Raw genomic sequence first — 25,582 nt, forward strand, 5'->3', positions numbered from 1 at the left:
GAATAACAAAGCCTTCTTAACAAAAGAAACTTCAGAGAACTTTTTTTTTTTTTTGCCTAAAAAATAAAAAGAAGAAAAACAAAGCCATAACTTTTATTTTGGCAAGTATTTTTTGAATCTGCACAGTTAAACCTGACACCCTTTGTTTGGGTTTCCCTTCCCAATAATGCACCTGGCAGAATCATGTAGGGGAGACAGTTTGTGTTTTCCGGGTAGTTCCAAGGAGGGTCTTTGCAGTGATACGGTTATTCTGGATTTTGAAAGTAATGCTGTCAAGTTATTCATTCCTTGGCATGACATGACAGCCTAACCTCTAGGAGCCCGTGCCAGGCCTTATGTGCCCCTCACCCTTTCTCTTGTTGACATACCAAGCCTCCCTCAGTCCCAAACTCGTAACCTGGACACCCACTACCCTCCATAGTGTCTGTTTTGACAATAACCTCACTCATATACATCTTCAGATGTCACACACAAAAGCACATTACATGCTTTTGGGTTATGTATATACTATCCCACAATATTCCTGGCAGGGAGACTGCATAAAAAAGTAAGAATTTGAGTGCATGTGTTGATGGCCACCACCAAATATGTGGTTTTGTGGTTAATTTTTAAGCAATTTGTGCCATTTTTCACATCCTCTTTTTTTTTCTTTTCTTTTTTTTTTTTACGTGGAGTTTGCTCTTGTTGGCCAGGCTGGAAGTACAATGGCGCAGTCTCGGCTCACTGCAACCTCCACCTCCCTGGTTCAAACAATTCTCCTGCCTCAGCCTCCCGAGTAGCTGGAATTACAGTTGCCTGCCACCATGTCCAGCTAATTTTTGTATTCCTAGTAGAGATGGGGTTTTGCCATGTTGGTCAGTCTGGTCTCAAACTCCTGACCTCAGGTGATCCACCCACGTCGGCCTCCCAAAGTGTTGGGATTACAGGCATGAGCCACTGCGCCAGGCCCACGTGTCCTCTTTTATCTTTTTATGTTGAAGCAAATATAATTTGCTTCTTTTAAATTTAATTTTTTATATTGTGTAATTGACACACAATAATTGTACACGTTTATGTGGTACAATGTAATGTTTTTTTTTTTTTTTTTTTTTTTGAGACAGAGTCTTGCAGTATCGCCCAGGCCAGAATGCAGTGATGGGATCTCGGCTCACTGCAACCTCTGCCCCCTGAGTTCAAGTGATTCTCCTGCCTCAACCTCCCGAGTAGCCGGGATTACAGGTGCCCACTACCATGCCCGGATAATTTTTGTATTTTTAGTAGAGATGGGGTTTCATCATGTTGGCCAGGCTGATCTTGAACTCCTGACTTCAGGTGATCCACCCTCCTTGGCCTCACAAAGTGCTGGGATTACAGGCGTGAGCCACAACGCCCGACCTGTAATGTTTCAATGAATGTATACATAGTATAATGATAAAATTGGTATCATTACCATATCCATCATTTTAAACATGTATCATTTCTTTGTGGTGACAACATTCAAATTCTTCTAGCGATCTTGAAATATACAATACATTGGTATTTGCTCTAATTCATCCTACTATATAAATAAGACACCAAAACTTATTCTTCCTGCCCAACTGTAACTTTGTGCCTATTGACCGTCCTCTCCTAGTACACCACACTCTGCTCCCCAACTTCCAGGAACCACCAATCTACTCTCACTTCCATGAAATCTTTTAGATTCCACATATGAGTGAGATCGTGTGGTATTTGTCTCTGTGCCTGGCTCATCTCACTTAACATAATGTCCTCCACGTTCATCCATGTTACTGCAAATGACAGGACTTCACTGTTTTGTGGCTGAATAGTATTTATATGTACCACATTTTCTTCACCCATTAATCTTTAGATGGGCATTTAGGTTGATTCCGTATCTTGGCTATTATGAATAGTACTGCAATAAACATGGGTGTGCGGAAGTTTCTTCAACATACTGATGTTATTCCCTTTGGATGTATACTCAGTAATGGGATTGCTGCATCAAATGGTAGTCCTATTTTCAATTTTTAGAGGAACCTCCATTCTGTTTTCCCTAACAGCGACTAATTTATGTTCCCACCAACAGTGTATAAGGGTCCACTTTTCTCTGCACCCTGGCCAGCATTAGTTATTTTTTTTCTTAACTCGGGGAAAGTGAAAACTCATTGTCATTTTGATTGCATTTCCCTGATGATTAGTGATGTCGAGCATTTTTTTCATATATTTATTGGGTATTTGCATGTCTTCTTTTGAGAAATGTCACTTCAGGTCTATTTCACCTCAGGTCACTATTGCTCCTTTTAAGTCAGATTATTTATATTTTTGCTATTGAGTTGTTTGAGTTTCTTGTATATCTTGAATATTAACGCCTTATCTGATGTATAGTTTACAAATAGTTTCTCCAATTCTGTAGGCTGTCTCTTCACTTTATTGATTGTTTCCTTTGATATAACAGAGCTTTTTAGTTTGATGTAATTCCATCTGTCTGTTTTTGCTTTTGTTGCCTGAGCTTTTGGGGTCTTATTCAAAATACCTTTGCTCAGTCCAATTTTATAAAACTTTTGTCTTGTGTTTTCTTCTAGTAGTTTCATATTTTTGGGTTTTACATTTAAGTCTTTAATTCATTTATAGTTGATATTTGTAATATATGGTGAGAGATAGAAGTCCAGTTTCATTCTTTTTCGTGTGGTTATCTAATTTTCTCAGCACCATTTATTGAAGAGACTGTACTTTTCCCAGTGTGTGTTCTTGGAGCCTTTGTCAAAAATCAGTTGCTGTAAATGCATGGATTAATTTTGGGGTTCTCAATTATGTTCCATTTGTATATGTATCTGTTTTTATGCCACTACCATGCTGTTTGGGTTACCATAGCTTTGTTGTATATTTTGAGGTCAAGCAGTGTGATGCCTCCAGCTGTGTTTGTTTTAGGTATCCAGGGTCTTTTGCCTTTCCATATGAATTTTAAGATTTTTTTTTCTGTTTCTGTGAAGAATGCCATTGATATTTTGATAGGGATTGCATTGAATCTGTAAATCACTTTGGGTATTATGGACGTTTTAACAGTATTCTTCCAATCCATGAACATGGAATATCGTTCCATTTATTTGTGTCCTCTTCCATTTTTTCATCAGTGTTTTATAGTTTTCATTGTAGAGGTCTTTTACTTCCTTGGTTAAGTATATTATTAGGTATTTTTTTCACAGCTGTCTTGTAAATGAAATTGCTTTCTTTTCTTCTTCAGATTGTTTGCTATTGGCATATAGAAATGCTACTGATTTTTGTATGTTGATTTTGTATCTGCAGCTTGACCAAATTCATTAATAGATGCTGAAAAAGCATTCCATAAAATTCAACATTCCTTCATGATAAAACTCAACAAGCTAAATATGGAAGGAACATAATACAGTAAAGGCCATCTGTGTCAAACCCATAGCATCATACTTAATGAGAAAAAATTGAGTTTTTCCTCCAAGGTTTGGAACAAGACAAGGATGCCCATTTTCACCAATTTTATTCAATACATCACACTAGAAGTTCTATTCAGAGCAATAAGACAAGAGAAGGAAATAAAAGGCATCCAAATGGGAAAGGAGGAAGTCAGATTGTCCACGTTTGCACATAGCATGATCATCTATGTAGAAAATCCTGACGACTCCGCAAAAAAAAGTCTTAGAATCATTTGCTCTTTCACTGCAGCTCCTGCCTCACCCAAAAAGCTCTCTTTTCCTCTTCCTTTATCCGTGCTAATTTTGTGTTAAAATTATAACACCTAGACAGGCCACCTGTACAGATGGCTTTCTTTTCAGTTTAACCACATTCTTGCCTCTAGACATGAGAGTTGCGTGTTTTAAGGATTTTAAATCATGCCAAAGACCTTTCATACATCTACAATTAAAGGTAGGACAAAGGAATTAATTATTTGTGCATATGAAATTTCTTTCATAAAAGAAATCCATAAATGTGTATGCTGTCTCTTATTATTTATGTGTATTTATAACATCATATTTCAAGAAGAAAATATCAATTTCTAGTTCGTGTTAAGAATTTGTTTGCTTAAGAAAAGTAAGTTTTCTTTAAAAAAATTCAACACTAAGAATGTTCTAAAAGCATATATCTGTCAAACCTGGAATTAAGAAAATACTGCTGTCAAATATTTTAAAAACAAGGAAACAAACAAAAAATCCTAATGAACATCTAATTCCTCTATGCCAAGACTTTGGAAAGGTGCTATTCAGTAACTCCCTTAGTCCTCAGAACAACCTTATCATACAGAAATTGTCATCTGAATTTTACAGATTAGGAAATGAAGCTCAGAGAGGTATGCATTTCTCTCACCGTATCACCTCTTTTTGACACTAAGAGCCAGCACAGGAAAGTAAAGCAGTGCTTCTCACACTTAATTCTGCATAGGAATTGCCTGGGGATCTTATTAAAATACAGATTTTGATAGAGTAGGTCTGGGTGGGGTCTGAAATTCTGCATTTCTAACCAGCTCCCAAGCGATACCCAGTCCATGGAAGAACTTTGAGTAGCAAGGTCTTACCTTGTCTCTTTGACATGCTTCTCTCTACCTTTGCCTTATTTCCCTTTCTACTTCTTGCCTTCATGTAGCTTTAAAAAACTTCCTAACAGGAATGTCTCACAAGCGTGAGCCAGTATATTTCTCATTCTCAAAAGGATTTATAGCATTAAATTCACTCAGATAACAGGTAATTAATGCAGAATTCCTCTGTGCAATATTCAAAAAAAGAAGAAAGATTTACTTCAAAACTATTGAGTTTTTTTGGGGGGGCGGGGTTTGATTGTTTAAATTGCTACTTCACCACAGTCTCAGCTTCAGCTGCCTTAAAGTTTCATATAAATATTGAACAATGTCACATAATTCAGACTTTATTAAACTCTTTGCTGTTATCTAGGGATTGCACATTGTTTTTAAAGTGAAAAGAAGGAGAGGAAAAATAAAAGAGAAGAAAGAACGGCCCACCTAGAGCAAATTGAATCTGATTTTTTTTTTCCTTCTTCCTGCTCTGTGAGGCAAAGTAGATCATCCAGTGTTCTCTGAGCACCTGCAGTGCATGAGGCCTTATGTTCTGTGAGGTTGAGCCCTCTTGAAAGCTGTGGTCACAATCCAGGATGGTGGATCCACTCTGTTACCGCAGTATTTCTGTATCACTTCAGGCCATATTTATGAGTATCCACTCTGCCATCTTACAGCAAGGTGTGTCCACCCTTTCACTGATAAGTGAAGCCCAGGAAGATACTCTGTTTTGTTTTTTAATTATGCCTACAGTTATCCAAGAACCCAGGAAGATATTCTAGGTTGGCATATATTTGAGAGCAGCCACAAGGAGATTATTTGTATTTATCAGGAGTCAAGCTTTGAGATTGGAATTGTGTGCATACCAACATCCTTACCATTCCAGGCATTTTTCTTTTAATATACCTTGATTATGATTTTCCTAAAGTCACCCTTTTTATGTTACTACGGCACCATTTACACATTCATTTATTTGCAGTTCTTATTCCTTGCCAGTTCCCCCGATTGTTTCATGGGAGCTGATAAATAGAAGATATTCTCCTGGGAAGGGTCTGCCCCACCCGCTGCATATGTAGTGAGGAAAGTGTGCATAGTATGTGGGTCAGTTCATTAATGGAGGCACGGGACCTACATGGAATGAGTGTTTATGTCCCTCACTGTTAGCTCGCTTGTATATACCCCTCCCTCCCTCCAGTGGGCTTCAGAGGAGGTAGGCAGTGGGAGAGCCTGGGACAAACTAGAAAGCTCACCCAGGCCTTATCTAAAGGAGGCCCCTGCTGCCTTGGCCCCAGCCTGTTTTTTCCACTATTTTCCTGTCACCCAGTTTTTAAACAGGGGCTGGAACATCCTGACTCCGTGTATGTGTTGGTGAAATTCCTTAATTTTGAAACATTGGCATCTACTATGCAAGCCAGCCACAAAATCTGGTTGCCAGTTTACTTTCAGTATGGAAGAGACCTAACGTTCCTTCAGGTTTGATTAAAATTCTATGACATTTATATTTACAAGAATGTGTGTTTTGCTTGCTTGAATGTAGTTCTGCTTTCTTGCATTCTCATATAAGAATATTTTATTTTGATTAGTGCATCATGATTTATAAAATGCTTTGATATTTACCATCTCCTTTAATGTACCTTAACTATTTGAATTTAAGTTTGGGTTATCTTTGTATGTGTATGCCATGCAGAACCTGAAAACTCTCTTACTGAAGATTCGCTTATTTATATTCTTAAAAAATCTGTCTTCTTGCTGTGATTCAATAATTTCCTTTCTTTGCTTGACATTTCCCTTCCATTCTTTTGTACTTTTGTGAATGTCTTCCATGCTACATTACATAATAGGGAAATGGCAGATGAACACTCATTCCACCTCAGAGTAACACAGTCTCAAATTAGTCATTCAATGGACATGTTTTGTTGTCATGGTTGCTGCTGCTGTTCTTTTCTGTAAATAGAGCTGTTTATGTATTGCACATGACTTCTTATCTTTTGGACCAAAACTGATTCTGAGTGTGTTTCCTTTATCAGCAAATTTTTTTAAATAGCGTACTAAATTATCATTTGCAGTGTAATATCCCCTCCCCAATCTCATTATAGGGAAAAAGGTGGAAGCAATTCCCTACGTGTTTGTAGTGAAACTGAGAGATTTTCTTTTTTTATCTATTTTATGACCTTTTTTTTTTTTTTATATTTGAGATGGAGTCTTGCTCTGTCACCAGGCTGGAGTGCAGTGGTGCGATCTCGGCTCTTTGCAACCTCTGACTCCCTGGTTCAAGCGATTCTCCTGCCTCAGCCTCCTGGGTAGCTGGGATTACAGGCACGCACCACCACGCCCAGCTAATTTTTGTATTTTTAATAGAGATGGGGTTTCACCATGTTGGCCAGGATGGTCTGGATCTCCAGACCTTGTGTTCTGCCTGCCTCAGCCTCCCAAAGTGTATTTCATGACTTTTAAAAATCATTTGTATTACCCTTATAATGAAGTAAATAAGTTTTGAAATAATGATGTTCTTTTTTAATTTTTAAGCTCATTAAGTCCTCTCCTTGCTTTCATAAAAGATGAGAAATGAAATCACTTTCCTTCTTCCTATTCTAGTTTTTACATTATAAAAGTTATAATTGCTGTTTTTTACCTGTTTATCTTGAAAAATTTAAAACCCTTAGAAAAATTACACAGAAAAAAAAAATACTGACATGCTTTTCCCCTTGATTTGCCAGTTGTTAACATTTTATCACGGTTCTTCCTCTCTGTTTCCCTATGCATATGTTTGTGTGTATGTGTTTGTATATTTGCTGAACCGTAAGAGTGACTGTGAATTTTAAGAACTCAATTTGAAATCAAAATGTAAGCAATTTTGAAGCTAAAATCTTCAGAAGATAGTGTCTAGTCAATGTCCTTGACAGCTTTTTCTAAAGAGCTGCCTTTCATTTCTGTGTCGTTTTCTTGAGCACATAGTGAAGCACATCTATGACTCGGTGCTTCCAGAACACAATGCTTCTATTTTAGGAAGGACTTCTCATAATTTTATTATATGTTTGAACTATCAACACAAAATGAGAGCATGTTCCTTTAAAATGTCAAATGTTATTAGCTGCACAGTAAGTTCTAATGTAAAAGGAACTAATTTGATTTAATAACTTGAAAAATATTAGAGTGATAACCCTTCTATATCTCATCATAGCTGAGTAATTTTAATCCACTGCCACACTGTTCTGGAATAGCCCGTTTGGTTCAGTAGCATTGTATAGTAATTGACAAGGCAGTCAGATAGTCCAAGTTCAAATATTGGTGCCACTACTTACTGTGTGACCTTGGACAAGTTATTTTTATCTTTTTTAAAATTTTAATATCATTCAGCTCAAAATGCCATAGTCAAATTCTTAAATCTGAGATTGTTACCTCATCTACAAATTGGAGATGATAACAGTATACAAGAAAAAGATAGTTATGATGAAGTGATATAATTCATGGTGCATAGTAAACCTTCAGAAGTTATTATGAATATTGTTTTCATTGTTATTCACCATATTGGGGGCTTTGGTTATTATTATAACTTCCAGCTTGTCTTCATGACAACAGCTTCCTCACATTCTAGCTTTTCCTACTTATCTCTTCTTGGCACTTGGGTGAGAGGGCCAAAAAATCAGCTTCATTTTATGTGAAACTGGTTAGGACTTATAGTCAGAAATGGGCTTTAAATTACTTTCTTCCTGAATTAGACAGCTTCAAGCCTTCATCAAAAGTGCCTGAGTCTGCCCCAGCCCATACATTTTTCTAATCAGTAACATGATTTTGATGTTTCACTGCTCAGAAATCCTCTATCATTCCCATTTCATGCAAAAAAGATCAGATATCCTTAATAATAATGGTTGCTTTTAATTGAAGCACTTAGTTATATGCCAGACATTGTATTACATGCCTTGCATTTATTATTTTATGTTTCTGTTTAATTTCTCAACAACCCCATGAGGAAAGTGTTGTTATCCATCTCCAATATACGAATAAGGGAACTGAGGCTCTGCTCTATTGAGTGGCTTCTTGGTCACAGTTACATTGTTAGGAAGTGGCAAATGTGGGCAGTGAGTCTGGGCCAAACACCTCCAGAGCCTGTGCTGTCAAAGAGTTAAACTGCACCGCCTTTTCAGCCTTGTATTCAGTCTCTTGGTTACCTAGGTGAGAAAGCCTATCTTTCCTTACCTCTCTCCTCTAATTTACCACCCACACATCTGTGCTTTAATCTCTCCCTGAAAATTCTTTGTCCTTTGAAATCTTTTGCTGGTTTTTTCTTGCTGTTCTCTGTCTGGATTATATTTTCCCACACTTGCATTTATATACATTCTAATTATCCTCTGTGATCCTGTTCAGATGCCACGTCCTCTCTGAAGCCTTTCCTGGTTCTATTCTCTCTTCCTCTGAAACAGTTGTTCACATTTATATTAGTAATTTGGATAATAGTCACTTTTAAAGTCTTGCCGTTCCATGGTATTATTAGTTCTTTGAAGGCAGAGACCATATAATTTTTTTTTATCTCTGTATCATTAAGCACAAACTATAGTGCTTTGATGATGCTGATAATTATGGTGATGATTGTTATTATGACAATGGTGGTTACTATTTATTAAGTACTTCCTCTGTACCACGTAATTTGCTAGATGCTTTGTATATGTTATCTTGATTTCACAGACTCCAGGTGACACACTCTTGGGTCCTTCGTCTGTGTCAGTATAACCTGGGAAGGATAATATTCATGATTTTTACCTAGAGTTCTTAGGAAAGTCTGCAGCCAGGATTCAGTTAGGTCCATCAGATTTTTTTTAATGGTCTTTCCATTAGACCCATTACACTGTACTGTCTATTCACCTTGCAAAAGGTTCACCAGAAATATTTGTAGCATCCTATTTTTGCACCCTAATTGTTTCCATTTCTGATAAATATTTAGGAATCTTATAGGTAAAATTAACAACTGAGTTGCTAAATCTATGAAATTCTTAAACCAATTATCCACAACATTTTGTAGTTTCACTTATTCTTAAATACAAATAATTCTTTTAAATTGCCATAAGATAGCGTTTGACAAGTATATTAAATAATACATACTGAAAGACATACTCAGTGGCATTGCAGAATTGTATTCTTCTCAGAAGTTAAAAAAAAAAGTCTTGTAATCTTATTAGGGCATAGGATTTGATTTAAGGTAAGTTAGACTGGGATTCAGCCTAGGTGATTTATAGCTAAAAGCCTTATAAGGATCTGGCTACAGCAAGACCTGTATAATTCAGTGCTTTAGCATGGCTCTCCAGGCCCTTGTGGGAGTGAGTCTCCTGTACGGATAACCCCTTGAGAGTTATGGATAAATAATCCATTGACATAATCAAATAAGATATTCATTTGGGGTTACAAGAAAAGAGATTCCAGTATGAGATAGAACATTGTACAAACTGTCCCCTTTTCTGAATCATTTTAAACTTCACAGTCCTATAATAACCAAGCATTCATACTTCACTTTTAGAGTAGTATAAGATTTGATACTCTAATGGCATATTGAAATTCTAATCATCTGGGGAAAATGATAGAAAGAACTGGAGCTTTGGGGTCCTACAGCACTATTATTCATTTGTGTGGGCATATTGTATCACTTCCCTGAAGTTTGTTGGTTCAGCTGTAAAAAGTAACTTATGATGCCTACTTTGCTTAATTATTGTCAGCAAGTAATCAGATATATAAAATTACTAGAATGCAGCCTTGCACTGTTGGTCTTATTAACAGAAATAAACCTTACTACTTATTAAATTTTGAAATAAACTAGCCAAAGATATTTATCTGCTTTATATAACTCATTTTAATATGATACTGTTTTAAAATTACATTCATTTTACATAGGTTTTAAATACCTAATACAGTTTGCTGCAAGCCATTTAAAAACCAAAATTTTTCCTTTCGAGAGGAAAAAAACGAAGTCATCCAACAAACAAGTGTTAGGTCAGTGACCACATTTGATTACTGGAAGGGGGAAAATAAAAGGCTTAGGAGTTTACAGATACCTCTGGATTTTGCCCTGCAGGGAGGAGCTGGTTTCACCTGAGGACCTGCTGGAGTGGCTGCGGCCTTTCTGTGCTGATGACGCCTGGCCGGTGCGGCCCCGCATTCACGTGCTGCAGATTTTGGGGCAATCATTTCACCTGACTGAGGAGGACAGCAAGCTCCTCGTGTTCTTTAGAACTGAAGCCATTCTCAAAGCCTCCTGGCCCCAGAGACAGGTAAGGGAGTGTCTGAATGATTATTTTTCTTACTAACAATAATTAGGCCGGATGCAGTTGCTCACGCCTGTAATCCCAGCATTTTGGGAGGCCAAGGTGGGAGGATCACCTGAGGCCAGGAGTTCAAGACCAGCCTGGCACCTGGCCAACATGACAAAACCCCATCTCTACTAAATCTACAAACATTAGCCTGGTGTGGTGGCACGCATCTGTAGTCCCAGCTGCTCGGGAGGCTGAGGCAGGAGAATCGCTTAAACCTGGGAGATGGAGATTGCAGTGGTCGAGATGGCACCACTGCACTCCAGCCTGGGCAACAGAGCGAGACTCCATCTCAAAAGAAAAAGAAAAAAACAATAATTGGAGGTCAGTTCTTGATTTCTTTAAGCAACTGTCAACTGGATAATCATCTTGGTAATGCAAACTTTCCAGTATATATATCAATCAGCTATTTAGTAGTTGAATATGTGCAATGAAATTTATTTTTATTTTTCCATATGCTTGAACATGCGTATGCATGGTAGATTATACACAAAACACGTGTACATTATTTTTCTCTTAATAGGAGATAGGATGGTTCACAGTATCTGTTAATCATGGTGGCTTACTCTTGCCCAGGAAAAATGCAGGTCTGAATAGAAATATAGTAAACAGTTTAGCTAATTCATTTCCTTCGTGCTCTGCCCAGGTACTAAAATGCTGTCCCTTCTCCCTATACTTAGAAGGACATAATGTAACAGAGACACAAGACCTTAGTTTCTCCATACCATACTTCAAGGCTCACTCAGTCCATCTTCTCTCTGGAACCTTCTCTAACCATTGCAAGCTTAATGGAACCTTGAATTCCACATATTTGAGCCTTAATTATTTATAATTATTATCGTTATTAATTACTGTTAAAAGTTTTGTTTTTCCACCACCATGAAAACTGAAGCCCTAGAGGATGTATTTACCATCTTTTGACTCTAAGTATCCTGTGCACATACTCAGAGTTTAAATCCTTATTGATTGAATAAATAAGAATGCTAATTCCTAAATCAAAGAAATATTGTGGCTGTTGAAATTTGGCTTAAATTCTAAATTGATGCACCTGAGGCCATAGCGTCCAGGAGTCGGGAACCTTAATCACGTGCTTTAGCACGCAGGGTTAGACCATCATGTCAATAAGTGTTACAAACTAGGACTTCCCAGATAATCCCCATTACAAAAGAGTTTCCTAGAGGTCTAACTGCAACTCATTTGACCGTCTAATCTTAAAGCAAGTTTATAATTTATATGGTTATTACTACATCTAAAGAACAATAAATTCCTTTTAAAAAATGAATCAGATTTTAAGAATATTTTGGGCCTTATCACGAATATCTTTGTAATTATTATCAGATACAGTCTTATTTCCCTCTGTGAGATGAAGAGGTCAATACTATTGTTTGCTCTTCAGAGTTAGAGAAATTGAGATTCAAAAAAGATAGACCTATCAAAGATTCTCTATTCTTGTCAAATCACTGAAGTGGATTGTAGTTTAAAAGTCATGAATATCAGAATCATACTCTCTCTGAAGCACTGTGACCTTAACATGTTCAGTCTCAACATTTTGCCTTGAATTACTTGAGGAAACCACTTGCAGTGTTTTTTTAAAGAGCAGGCTAGGGACACGAAGGCATAGGCCACAAGCTCTATTGCAGGTACGGGGCATAGAAGTTAGAGATGTGCTTGTTTTCAGCAAACATGAAGGTTCATGTGGCATCCCTGGGGTAAACCCTAAATTAGGTCACATTAGTTTTGCTATGTGGAACTTTAGGTTCTGACTCTGGTCCTGAAGCAAATGGATGTGACTACAGTTATGTACTTTCCTCATACCATCACTTTTTAAATTCTCGACCTCGGTCAGTTTCACCTTCTCGCCAGGATGATGAGGCTGATTTCTCTGGTTAGAGCCTCACTTTATGTTATGTCAGATTCCTAATATTCTAAAGATAAGAGGAAACAGTGTAGAAGTTGGGAAAAGGGGAAAATGTCCATATTACCTGACATGTTAAAACACAGGAACATACACTTCGATATTTGAACGCGAGCTCTTCATAAATAAGTATCATTGCTATTTCTTCTTTTAAGCTTTTGTCGATGTTCTAATTACTCAAGAAACAACTTGTAACTTTTATATGAGTTCAAGGATTTCTGAATATTTTTGAGATTTTAGTTCCTTGATAGCTTAACTTTTTCCAAAAGCAGAACTTAAGGCAACTTGGCTTGTAATTAAGATTTTTTTCTCAAGCACTTTTCTAAACTGACTTGACTTTATTGTTATGAGTGCAAACTATTTTCTCTCATTTGCCAAATCCATGTGTAACTGCATTTCACCAATATTTCTTCTGTGGTGGTGCAAACTTTTTCAGGCCCTCTAGGAAATCTCTCCCAAGAGTCTCTGAATGACTCTAATACAAGTCATCTCATATCCCCCTCACTCTTTTTGTTTTCTCGCCTCTCTGCTTTCCCCTTATGTAAGAGCATTTTCCCTGTTCTTGGTAGGTAATGATGCAGATTTGTTGAATATTTGGTAGTACAAATAAGAAAGCCACACTGGCTTAATGATGCTACTCATCTAGAGTCTTCTCCAAGAAGTAAATCAGTGAGTGTCCCCCTCCTCCTTTAGAAAGTAAAGATGTCTGTCTGGCATTACTGATTGAAATCTATTTTGAAGGACAGGTGCATTTGATGGGGGAAAATGACTTATAATTGTAAATAACCTCTTGTTACTTGGTGAGTGAATGCAGAAGTATTGTGTTTAGAATGGAAACACCAACAACTTCTGGAATGTTACAAAACTATGCCCATAGTTTAAATTGTCTCTTAAATTATTGTTTTTCAAAAATTGTCTTACCTTTCACTGGAGTAGTAGAAAGATCAGGGCACTAGTGGGCAGATACTTGTGTGTGTGACCATCCTCCCTCTACCACTAGTTTTAGAATTTGGGGGAAGATTCTTCATCTGTGTGCTTGGCTGCTTGGTGTATAAAATGGAAGCTTCAACTAGAGGAGATAGAGGATGTTGTGCTCCCCTCATCATTTCTCTCACACACATTAAACTCCACTCTTCATCTCCATATCCCAAACACCTAGAAGATCCCCAAGTGTTGACTGTATGAGCTCTCGTTTTTTTCATTTTCTCTCTATCCCCTTCTTCATTCTCAGAGATAACTTTGGGTGATATTAAGGATAGAGACAAGTTCTTACAGAGTAAGGATAAGAATAGATAATGATATTGCAATGTTCAGTTACCAAAAAATGTGTGACTGCTACTTTCACTGTGGCTGCCAACCCTCTTAGGCAGACTTTGCATACATCAGAGAGAGACTTAATATTTAATTATCCTCGAGGTGCCCAAAGTAGTGGCCCCACAAATCAATGTGTTGCTGGGAAACCAGCCAGCTCCTGCAAAATTAAACACAGAGTCTCTGGTTCTTGCTACCTCACTGGTTCTCAGAGAGACAGTAATTTTTAGTTTTCTAATGATTAATTAACAGAATTAAAAATTCAGAGGCCCTCATTTTTCAACAGTTTGAGAGGCTTTTATTTCCATTCCAGAAATATGCCCCAGCTTGGGGTGGGAGGGAAAAAGAGAGGGACATGGGGGCAGGGGAGAGGGGATGAATGTGTTGTGTTAATCCTCATAGTACGGTTTATCTGAGTTTTTCAGCTTTTGTAATTTTCTAGCTAACTGGTGCATGAAAAATATGGGGCAAAATATGGTTAATTCCTTTAAAAAAAAATCCCATACCATGTCACCTCAAACTTTTTTCCCATTTTTATGTAAAAAAGAACATGTGGCTTAGTTTTACCTTTTAAAATTTCAGTATGTCTGAATTTGTGGTTGTAGGTGATCACCAAAAGAATTAGTTTAAGACAATCTAACCTCATTACAAGTGCATGTATTTTGCCTACTTTGAAATGTTCAGGGACATATTAACCCTTCTTTTCAGAAACCAGTTTGACTATATTTCCAAAATATTAGTAAAATGTGCCCTTCCCTCTCAGAGCTCAGAGAACAGCCACAAAAGTCCAGTATGCCAAGCTACATTTAGATCCTTACAAGTAATTTACTGTTACCTTAAATGTCTTCAAAGCTAAGACTCACTGTCATGATTTACTTAACCAAATTTAGGATATTTTAAGTTAAAAATATATGTGCACACATCCATATCATATAATATATCCTAGCCATGAAATCACAGATTCCTAGAACTAGAAGAGACTTTCAAAAGCATCCCCAGTTCATCAGTCATACTTTATAGAAAAGGATACAGAAGTCCAGAAAGGATAACTGCCTTCCTCATATTTTAGCTTAAATGTTTCCTTTTCTAAAGTGACTATACAGCCTAAATTAACCACCTCAGTCACTGTCTATTTTATTGCTGTCTTAATTCTCCACAAATCACTCACCAGTGTCTGCTGACTTTTTCCTGCCTATCCTTATGTTTGTCTATTTATTATATGAACTCTTTCTTCTTCCATTAGGATATAAATTCCATTAGAAGAGGGATCTCACAAACAATAAATATTTGTTGAATAAATGAATATCAAATCTTTAAAAATTTGTCCAAGGTCACCCTTAAAATGGCAGGGCAGGACTCCTGACTTTCAGTCTGATGTTCTTGCCATTAATGATGAAGGATTAGACCATGCCACTTCCCCCTGACATGCAAGCAAAATGATTTGCTTGGAATAATGGGAAGATTTCCTTATAGAGTGGCCTGGTGCTTTTATTTTATTTTTATGAGTTTGCCATAGTTTGCTGACAATGATTTCTGACCAGCCAGTTGCTTCTCATGTCACAGCATGTTTGTCCCAATATGAGCAAGAGATTTGAAATGTTTGGATATAGCTCCTTGTGTCTTTTTTCCTAAAATGATTAAAGTTGACAGAACATCCATTTTAATTGGTCCTGCAAATATTTGGAGATGTTGAGAGTTTCTCTTTATGAACAATGGGTTCTTTGCTTTAAATATTTGCCCTCTCGCCGTTGGCATCACTGGGGGCCAAAGAAGGAACCCTGGAATGTGTACTATGTGCACGCTAATCTTTAAAACTGTCTTGCAAAGTGGTTACCATCCTCTCTGTTTTAAATGAGGTCACATGACCAATTTAAGGTGATACATGGAACTCAAACCAGTTCTGTCTGGTTCTAAAACCTATATTCTTGGCCTTGTACTACACTTCTTCCTATTTTCCAGGGAAATATATGGCACTGATATTTGAATAGCATTGGACTACATAAAGCATAGTCTTTTCCTCTTCCCACTATGACTTTACATGGATTAAATTTGATTAGAGATGAGAAATCAGGGGTTTGACAGAATAGAAAACATTGCTTCATCTTTTACATTTGTCATGTCTCGATACATAGTACTATATATGTTAACTGCTGCTTAATTAAAATATTGAAAAATGCCATGCCTATTAACTGTTGTTTGAACCGGGCAATATGTGTGGAATATTCACCAAATATTCTTCAAGCATATGTCATTTGACATGCACTGTGCTCCACTCTAGGGACAGAAAAATAGACAAGGCAATTGATAGTAAAATGTTTGGACTTTTTGGCCACCAGTCCCTAGCTCTGTGAGCTTGGAAAAGTTAGTAAATCTCTCATAACCTCAATTTCCTTGTCTAAAAAATGGAAATAATAACACAATACAATTGTTGTAAGAATTAAATAGGCTAATACCTATAAAGCTCTAATTCTGGTCCCAATAAATGGACCTAATTGGTGAAGGACCTCTACACCAGTGGAGAACATAGATCTATCAACAAAGAAGTAGATACCCTAAAGGTTTAGATACCGTATTAGTTTGTTCTCACGCTGCCATAAAGAGCTGCCCACAACTGGATAGTTTATAAAGGAAAGAGGTTTAATTGACTCACAATTCTGCAGGGCTGGGGAGGCCTCAGGAAACTTATAATCATGGCAGAAGGGGAAGCAAACAGGTCCTTCTTCACATGGCAGCAGGACAGAGAAGAATGAAAGCCAAGCGAAGGAGGCTTCCTATAAAACCATCAGATCTTGTGAGAACTTACTATCACGAGAATAGCATAGGGGAAACTCCCCCCATGCTTCAGTTACCTCCCACCAGTTCCCTTCCACTACACGTGGGGATTATGGGAACTACAATTCAAGATGAGATTTGGGTGGGGACACAGCCAAACATATCAGGCACTGTGATAAAAGTCTGCACAGTACACAGGGGTCAAAGGAGGGCGTGCAGCCACTGTGTCTGGAAGCAGTGAGGAAAGGCTCACTGCTCTTGAAGAGGTGATACTGAAACTGAGTTCAGCCCAGCTGGTGTATGGTATGAAGACAACAGCCACCAAAAGAAGAAAGTGGAAGGAAGCAGATCAGATCCTGGAGAGCCGCGAGTATCGTGCTCAGGTTTGACTTCTGTGCTGCTCAGGCAACACGGAAGCGTGTGGCCAGAGAAGCAACATGAACAGATCTATGTTTAGGGAGAAGCCCTCTGGCCTCTGCATGAACAGTGGACTGGAGAGGTCTGGCTGGAGGGATGCCAGTTGGAAGACAAAAGCAGTGGTCTTATTGCCTGTACTGGCCCTGAAGTTGGTACTAGCTGCGAACAAACAAGAGGGTAGAAAAGAAAGTGTAAAGTGTTAGTATCCATGGACTTGGTGTCTGCTTAGATATGGGGGCTTAGAAAAGAACTTATTTTGCCTCTGATTTTTGCCTAAGTTACAAGGAGGAAGTGGTGCTGCTGAACTTATTAGCACATGCAGGAGGAGAATCCAGTTTTGTGGCAAATGACACTAATTTCAGGGAAGTCATTAGTATGTTTTAATTCTGAAGAATACTTTTTGGAAGGTGGAAGTGGAGATATAGGGACGCTCTGTTTATCCCCTTCACACAAGCATCCTTTCTTCATGGCCTTAATGTGTCCTAGTTAACAGTGACCACTTCCTAGGAAGTAAACTTGAGTTTAGCAGATGTCACTGGATGAGGTCTGCTCTAACACCATCTCTGGGTACCCTTTTCCCAGGTTCAGGTCAAGTCTCAGTTGGGCTTTGTGATGGGCTAAGCATGTCCAAGTGCCTTCTGCTTAGAGGTGTAATGATCTCAGCAGTGATGATCTTTAGTTAACATGTTGCACAACAATATCTTCTCTTCAATCCTCCTACGGATAAGCGAGAAAAACGTTGAAGGAAAAGGAAAAAAAATTGTCACGAAAAATAAAAGTATGTGAATGTTGGGTGCTGGTAGAGGAAATAGAATAACTGGGGATAACTTTTCATTTGGAAATTTGAGATTTACAAAAAAGTTGCATAAATTATGCAAAGTATTCTGTATACTTTTTACTCAGATTTATTAAATATTAACATCTAAGATAACAAAGCTACATTGTTTCGATACTATCATCCAATTTACACATAATTCAAATACTGTTCGTTGTCCCACTAGTGTCCACATCTAATATAGGTTGCACATTGCATTTCTTTATTTTTTATCTTTTTATTTTTTTAATTTTTGTGGGTACATAGTAGGTGTATATATTTTTGGGTTACATGAGATATCTTGATACAGGCATGCAGTGCATAAAAATCACATCAAGATAAATGGGGCATGTACCACCTCAAGCATTTATCCTTTGTGTTACAAACAATCTAAGTTATACTTTTAGTAATTTTATATGTACAATTAAATTATTTTTTACTATAGTCATCCTGTTGTGTTAGCAGATACTAAGTCTTATTTATTCTAACTCTTTTTTTCTACCTATTAATCATCCACTTCCCCTGTAACCCCCTCACTACCCTTCCCAGCTTCTGATTACCATCCTTCTATTCTCTATCTGCATGAGTTCAATACTTTTAATATTTAGCTCCCACAAATAAGTGAAAACATGTGAAGTTTGTCTTTCCGTGCCTGGCTTATTTCACTTAACATTATGACCTCCAGTTCCATCTGTGTTGTTGCAGATCTCAGGATCTCATTCTTTTTATGGCTGAATAGTACTCCATTGTGTATATGTACCACATTTTCTTTATCCATTCATCTGTTAATGGACACTTAGGTAGCTTCCAAATTTTGGCTGTTGTGAACAGTGTTGCAATAGACATGGGAGTGCAGCTATCTCTTTGATACACTGATTTCTTTTCTTTGGGGTATATACCCAACAAAGAGATTGCTGGATCATATGGTAGCTCTATTTTTAGTTTTGTGAGGAACTTCCAAACTCTTCTCCATAGTTTTTGTACTAATTTACATTCCAACCAGTAGTGCATGAGGATTCCTTTTTCTCCATATTCTTGTCCGCATTGTTTATTGCCTGTCTTTTGGATATAAGCCAGTTTAACTGGGGTGAGATGATATCTCATTGTAGTTTTGATTTGCATTTCTCTGATAATCAGTGATGTTGAGCACCTTTTCATGTACCCGTTTGCCATTTATATGTCTTCTTTTGAGAAATGTCTATTCAGATTTTCGCCCATTTTTTAACCAGATAATTATTTTTTTTCTATAGTTGTTTGAACTCCTTATATATTCTGGTTTTTAATCCCTTGTCAGATGGGTAGTTTGCAAATATTTTTTCCCATTCTGTGGGTTGTCTCTTCACTTTGTTGATTGTTTCCTTTGTTGTGCAGAAGCATTTAACTTGATGTGATTCCATTTGTCCCTTTTTTGCTTTGGTTGCCTGTGCTTGTGGGGTATTACTCAAGAAATCTTTGTCCAGTCCAGTGTTCTGGAGAGTTTCCTCAATGTTTCCTTTTACTAATTTCATAGTTTGAGGTCTTAGAGTTAAGTCTTTAATCCATTTTGATTTGATTTTTATATATGGTGAGAGATAGAGGTCTAGTTTTATTCTTTTGCATATGGATATCCAGTTTTCCTAGCAGCATTTATTGAAGAGGCTGTCCTTTCTCCAATGTATGTTCTTGGCACCTTTGTCAAAAATGGGTTTACTGTAGATGCTTGGATTTATCTTTGGGTTCTCTATTCTGTTCCACTGATGTTTGTGTATCTTTTGATACTACTACCCTGCTATTTTGGTTACTATAGCTCCATAGTATAATATGAAGTCAGGTAATATGATTCCTCCAGTTTTGTTGTTTTTGGTCATCAGAGCTTTGGCTATTCTAGGTCTTTGTAACTTCATATAAAGTTTAGGATTGTTTTTTGTATTTCTTTAAAGAATGTCATTGATATTTTGAGAGGAATTGCATTAAATCTGTACATTGCTTTGGGTAGTAGGAACATTTTAACAGTATTTATTTATCAATGATATTGGCCTGTAGTTTTATTTTTTTAATGTGTCTTTGTCTGGGTTTAGTATCTGGGTAATACTGGGCTTTTAGAATTAGTTTGGAAGCATTTCCTCCTACTCTATTGTTTGGAATAGTTGGAATAGGATTGGTATTATTCTTCTTTAAATATTTGGTAGAATTCTGCAGTGAAGCTATCCAGTCCCAGATTTTTCTTTACTGGGAGACTTATGGTTTCTGTCTCATTACCTGTTATTGGTCTGTTCAGGTTTTAGATTTCTTCATGGTTCACTCTAGGTAGGTTGCATGTGTCTAGGAATTTATCCATTTCCTCTAGATTTTCCAACTTACTGGCATATAGTTGCTTATAGTAGCCACTAATGGTCCTTTGAGTTTCTGCAGTATTGGTTGAAATGTCTCCTTTTTCATCTTTGGTTTTATTTGGGTTTTCTCTCACTTTTTGTTTTTAAGTTAATCTGTCTAAAGATTTGTCAGTTTTATCTTTTAAAAAAAGCCCAATGATTTGTTTTAGTGATCTTTTATGTTGTTTTCTTCATTTCCAATTCGTTTATTTCTGCTCTGATCTTCATTATATCTTTTTTCCTACTAATTTTATATTTGATTTGCTCTTGCTTTTCTAGCTCTTTAAGATGCATTGTTAGGTTATTTGAAGTTTTTCTTTTCCTTTTTTGATGTAGCCACTTATAGCTATAAACTTCTTTCTTAGTCCTGCTTTTACAGTAACCTATAGGTTTCGGTATGTTATGTTTCCATTATCATTTGTTTCAAGAAATTTTTCAGTTTCCTTCTTCATTTCTTCATTGGGTCACTGCTTGATAATATTTCCATTTTTTTAATGTTTTAAGACTTGTTTTGTGACCTATAATATAGTCTGTCCTTGAGAATGATCCATGTGCTGAGGAAAAGAAGTATATTCTCCAGCTGTTGGGGGAAATATTCTGTAAATATCTATTTGATCCATTTGATCCATAGTGCCAATTAAATCCAATGTTTCTTCGTTGATTTTCTGTCTGGGCAATCTGTCCGATGCTGAAAGTCGGGTGTTGAAGTCTCCAGCTATTATGTATTGGGGCCTGATACGGTTTGGCTGTGTCCCCACCCAAATCTCATCTTGAATTGTAGTTCCCATAATTCCCACATGTTGTGGGAGGGACCCAGTGGAAGATAATTGAATCATGGGGGCACTTTCCCCATACTGTTCTCGTGGTAGTGAATAAATCTCATAAGATCTGGTGTTTTTATAAGGGATTTCCCCTTCCACTTGGTTTTTCCTTCTCTCTTGCCTGCTGCCATGTAAGACATGCCTTTTGCCTTCCACTATGATTGTGAGGCCTTCCCAGCCACATGGAACTGAGTCCATTAAACCTCTTTTTCGTTATAAATTATTCAGTCATGGGTATGTCTTTATCAGCAGAGTGAAAATGGACTAATACAAGGCCTATCTCTTTCTTTAGCTCTAATAATATTTGCTTTATATATCTGGGTGCTCAAGCATTGGGTGCATATATATTTACAACTGTTATATCCTCTTGCTGAATTGACCTTTTTATCATTATATAGTGACCTTCTTTGTTTCTTCTTATAGTTTTTGTCTTGAAATCAATTTTGTGTTAGTTACTATGTTAGTCCATTTTCACACGGCTGTAAAGAACTACCTGAGACTGAGTAATTTATAAAGAAAAGAGGTTTAATTAACTCACAGTTCTGCATGGCTTGGGAGGCCCCAGGAAACTTACAACCATGACAGCAAATGAAGAGCAAGCACCTTCTTCAAAAGGTGGCAGGAGAGAGAAGGGGGGAAGCACCAGACACTTATCAAACAACCAGATCTCATGAGAACTCTATCACAAGAACAGCAAGGGGGAAGTCCACCCCCATGATTCAGTCACCTCCCACCAAGCCACTCTTCCAACACATGGGGATTACAATTTGAGTTGCAATTTGGGTGGGGACACAGAGCCAAACCATATAATTCCATCCCAGCCCCTCCCAAATCTCTTATCCCTTTCACTTTTCAAAACCAATATGCCTTCCCAGTAGTCCCCCAAAGTCTTAACTCATTCCAGCCTTAACTGAAAAGCACAAGCTCAGAGTCTCATTGAGACTGAGACAAGACGAGTTGTTTTCACTTACGAGCCTGTAAAATCACAAATTAGTTAGTTCCAAGATACACTGGGAGTACAGACATTGGGTAAATGCCCTCATTCCAAGTGGAGAAATTGACCAAAACAAAGGAGCTACAGGCCCCATGCAAGTTTGAAACCCAACAGGGCAGTCATTAAATTTTAAAGCTCCAAATTCATCTTCTTTGACTCCATGTCTCATATCCAGGGCTCGGTCATGCAAGATGTAGGCTCCCAAGCCATGGGCAGCTCTGCTTCTGTGGCTCTGCAGGGTACAGCCTCCATGACTGCTTTCTCAGGCTGGCGTTGATTGCCTGTGGCTTTTTCAGGTGCACAGTGCAAGCTGTAGGTGAATCTACCATTCTGGGGTCTGGAGGATGGTGACCCTCTTCTCAAAGCTCCACTAGAGGCAGTGCCCCAGTGGGGACTCTGTGTGGGGGCTCCAACCCCACATTTCCCCTCTGCATTGCCCTAGTAGAGGTTCTCCATGAGGGCTGCAACCCTGTAGCAGACGTTTTCCTGGACCTCCAGGGATTTCCATACATCCTCTGAAATCTAGGTAAAGGCTCCCAAAACTCGACTTGTGTCTTCTGTACACCTGCAGGCCCAGCATCATGTAGAAGCCACCAAGGCTTGGGGCTTGGCTTGCACTCTCTGAAGCAATGGCCTGAGCTCTCCGTTTGCCCCTTTTAGCCACAGCTGGAGCCTGAGTGGCTGGAATGCAGGGCACCATGTCCAAGGCTGCATACAGCAGTGGTGCCCTGGGCCTGGCCCATGGAACCATTTTTCCCTCCTAGGGCCTCTGGGCCTGTGATTGGAGGGGCTCCCACGAAGATCTCTGACATGCCCTGGAGACATTTTCCCCATTGTCTTGGCTATTAATATTTGACTTCTCTTTACTTATGCAAGTTTCTGCAGCTGGCTTGAATTTCTCCTCAGATAGTGTTTTTTTTTTTTCTACCACATGGTCAGGCTGCAAATTTTCCAAACTTTTGTGCTCTGTTTCCCTTTTAAACGTAAGTTCCAATATCAGACCATCTCTGTCTTTGTGCATATGAGTGTACACTTTCAGAACAAACCAGGTCACATCTTGGACACTTACTGCTTATAAATTTCTGCCAGATTCCCTAAATTATCTTTTTCAAGTTCAGAGTTCCACAGATCTCTAAAGCATAGCAAGAGTGACCTTTATTCCAGTTCCCAATAACTTCCTCATCTCCATCTGAGACCACCTCAGCCCAGATTTCATTGTCCATATCACTATCAGCATTTTGGTCAAAACCATTAAAGTCTCTAGGAAGTTTCATACTTCCCACATCTTCCTGTTTTCTTCTGAACCCAAACTGTTCCAACCTCTACCCATTACCCAGTTCCAATGGTGCTTCCACATTTTCAGGTATCTTTATATCAGTGCCCCACTATCTCGGTACTGATTTTCTATATTAGTCCTTTTTCACACTGCTATAAAGACCTACCTGAGACTGGGTAATTTATAAAGAAAGAAGTTTAATTGATTCACAGTTCCACATGGTGGAAACTTATAATCATGACAGAAGGTAAAGGAGAAGCAACATCTTCAGAAGGCAGCAGGAGAGAGAGGGGGTGGAAGGTGCCAGACACTTATCAAACAACCAGATCTCGTGAGAACTCTATGACAAGAACAGCAAATGACTCAGTCACCTCCCACCAGGCCGTTCCCCTAAAATGTGGGGATTATAATTCGAGATGCGATCTGAGTGGGGACACAGAGCCAATCCAACTCCTGCACTTTCCTGGTTTCCATTGGCATGGAATATCTCTTTTTTCCCCCCCTTTATTTTGAGTGTATGTTGTCTTTATAGATGAAGCGTGTTTCTGGCAACAGATCATTGGGTCTGGTTTTTTTTTTTAATTTATTCAACCACTCTATGTCTTTTGATTGGCGAATTTAGTCCATTTCATTCAAGGTTATTATTGATAAGTAAGGACTTACTCCTGCTGTTTTTGTTGTTGTTGTTGTTTCTTTTGTTTTGTTGTCTTCTCTTCCTTCTTTTCTTCTTTCCTGTCTTCCTTTTAGTGAAGGTGATTTTCTCTTGTGGTATGAGTTAATTTCTTGCATTTTATTTTTGTGTATCTGTTGTATGTTTTTTGATTTGAGGTTATCCATGCATCTTACAAATTCTGTGTTATAACTCATTGTTTTAAGCTTATGATGTTAACATTGTTTGCATAAACAAAGAAACAAGCAAAATGAAAATTAACAAAAACTCTACAGCTTAACTTCATTCCCTGGCTTTTTAACTTATTGTTTTATTCTATTTATATCTTATTCTGTAGTTTCATATTGCTACTTCTTTTTTAAATTTTTTTATTTTTTATTATTATAGTTTAAGTTCTAGGATACATGTGCACAATGTGCAGGTTTGTTACGTATGTATACCTGTGCCATGTTGGTGTGCTGCACCTGTTAATTCATCATTTACATTAGGTATATCTCCTAATGCTATCCCTCCCCCTTCCCCCAACCGCATGACAGGCCCCGGTGTATGATGTTCCCCACCCTGTGTCCAAGTGTTCTCATTGTTCAATTCCCACCTATGAGTGAGAACACGCGGTGTTTGGTTTTCTGTCCATGCGGTAGTTTGCTCAGAATGATAGTTTCTAGCTTCGTCCATGTCCCTACAAAGGACATGAACTCATCCTTTTTTATGGCTGTATAGTATTCCATGGTGTATATGTGCCACATTTTCTTAATCCAGTCTATCATTGGTAGACATTTGGGTTGGTTCCTAGTCTTTGCTATTGTGAATAGTGCCGCAAAAACATATGTGTGCATGTGTCTTTATAGCAGCATGATTTATAATTCTTTATTGCTACTTCTAATGCCAGCCCAGTCTCACAGAGTTTATTCTAGCCTTCTCCCTTTTCTTATTTGTAAACTCCTCTCTCTGTCAATAAGAAACTTAGGTTCATTATCCATAATATATTTATATATTTGCTCAATCCTGCAGTACATATGAATTTTGAAATTACTGGGTAGAGTATAATATTTTTGAGAGCTCTTTTTATGTTTAGACTTCAAGTAAGAGTACTAATACTTCTTTTCTTTTTCTTTTTCTATTTTTCTTTTTTGAAAGGGTCTCACCCTGTTGCCCAGGTTGGAGTGCAGTTGACCAATTGTGGCTTGCTGCAGCCCCATCCTCCTGGCTCAAGGATCCTCTTCCCTCAGCCTTCCAAGTCACTGAGACCATAGGCATGCACCACTATGCCCAGCTAACTGTATATTTTTCGTAGAGATGGGGTCTCACTATGTTGCCCAGGCTGGACTCAAACTCCTGGGTTCAAGCAGTCCTGCTGCCCCAACCTCCCAAAGTGCTGGTGCATTATAGACATGAGCCACTCTGCACCTGGCTTATCTGGTTTATGTTT

At 38.0% G+C, this 25,582-nt stretch overlaps 1 protein-coding gene across 9 annotated transcripts in view; it reads left to right on the forward strand.

Annotated features, from left to right (window-relative positions):
* The window catches only part of NBAS (NBAS subunit of NRZ tethering complex), a 393,028-nt gene that overhangs the window by 330,480 nt on the left and 36,966 nt on the right, over positions 1 to 25,582 (forward strand). For all 9 annotated transcript variants that reach the window (XR_010149189.1, XM_001161679.8, XM_009442024.5 and 6 more), the window contains one exon: positions 10,578 to 10,773. Coding sequence is in view for 8 of the 9 variants with exons in the window: in XM_001161679.8 (XP_001161679.4) it covers positions 10,578 to 10,773 (196 nt within the window). In the remaining variant the exon portion in view is untranslated. The remainder of the gene's footprint in view (positions 1 to 10,577; positions 10,774 to 25,582) is intronic.

This window comes from Pan troglodytes, chromosome 12 (genome assembly GCF_028858775.2).
Source record: "Pan troglodytes isolate AG18354 chromosome 12, NHGRI_mPanTro3-v2.0_pri, whole genome shotgun sequence".
NCBI lineage: Eukaryota > Metazoa > Chordata > Mammalia > Primates > Hominidae > Pan > Pan troglodytes.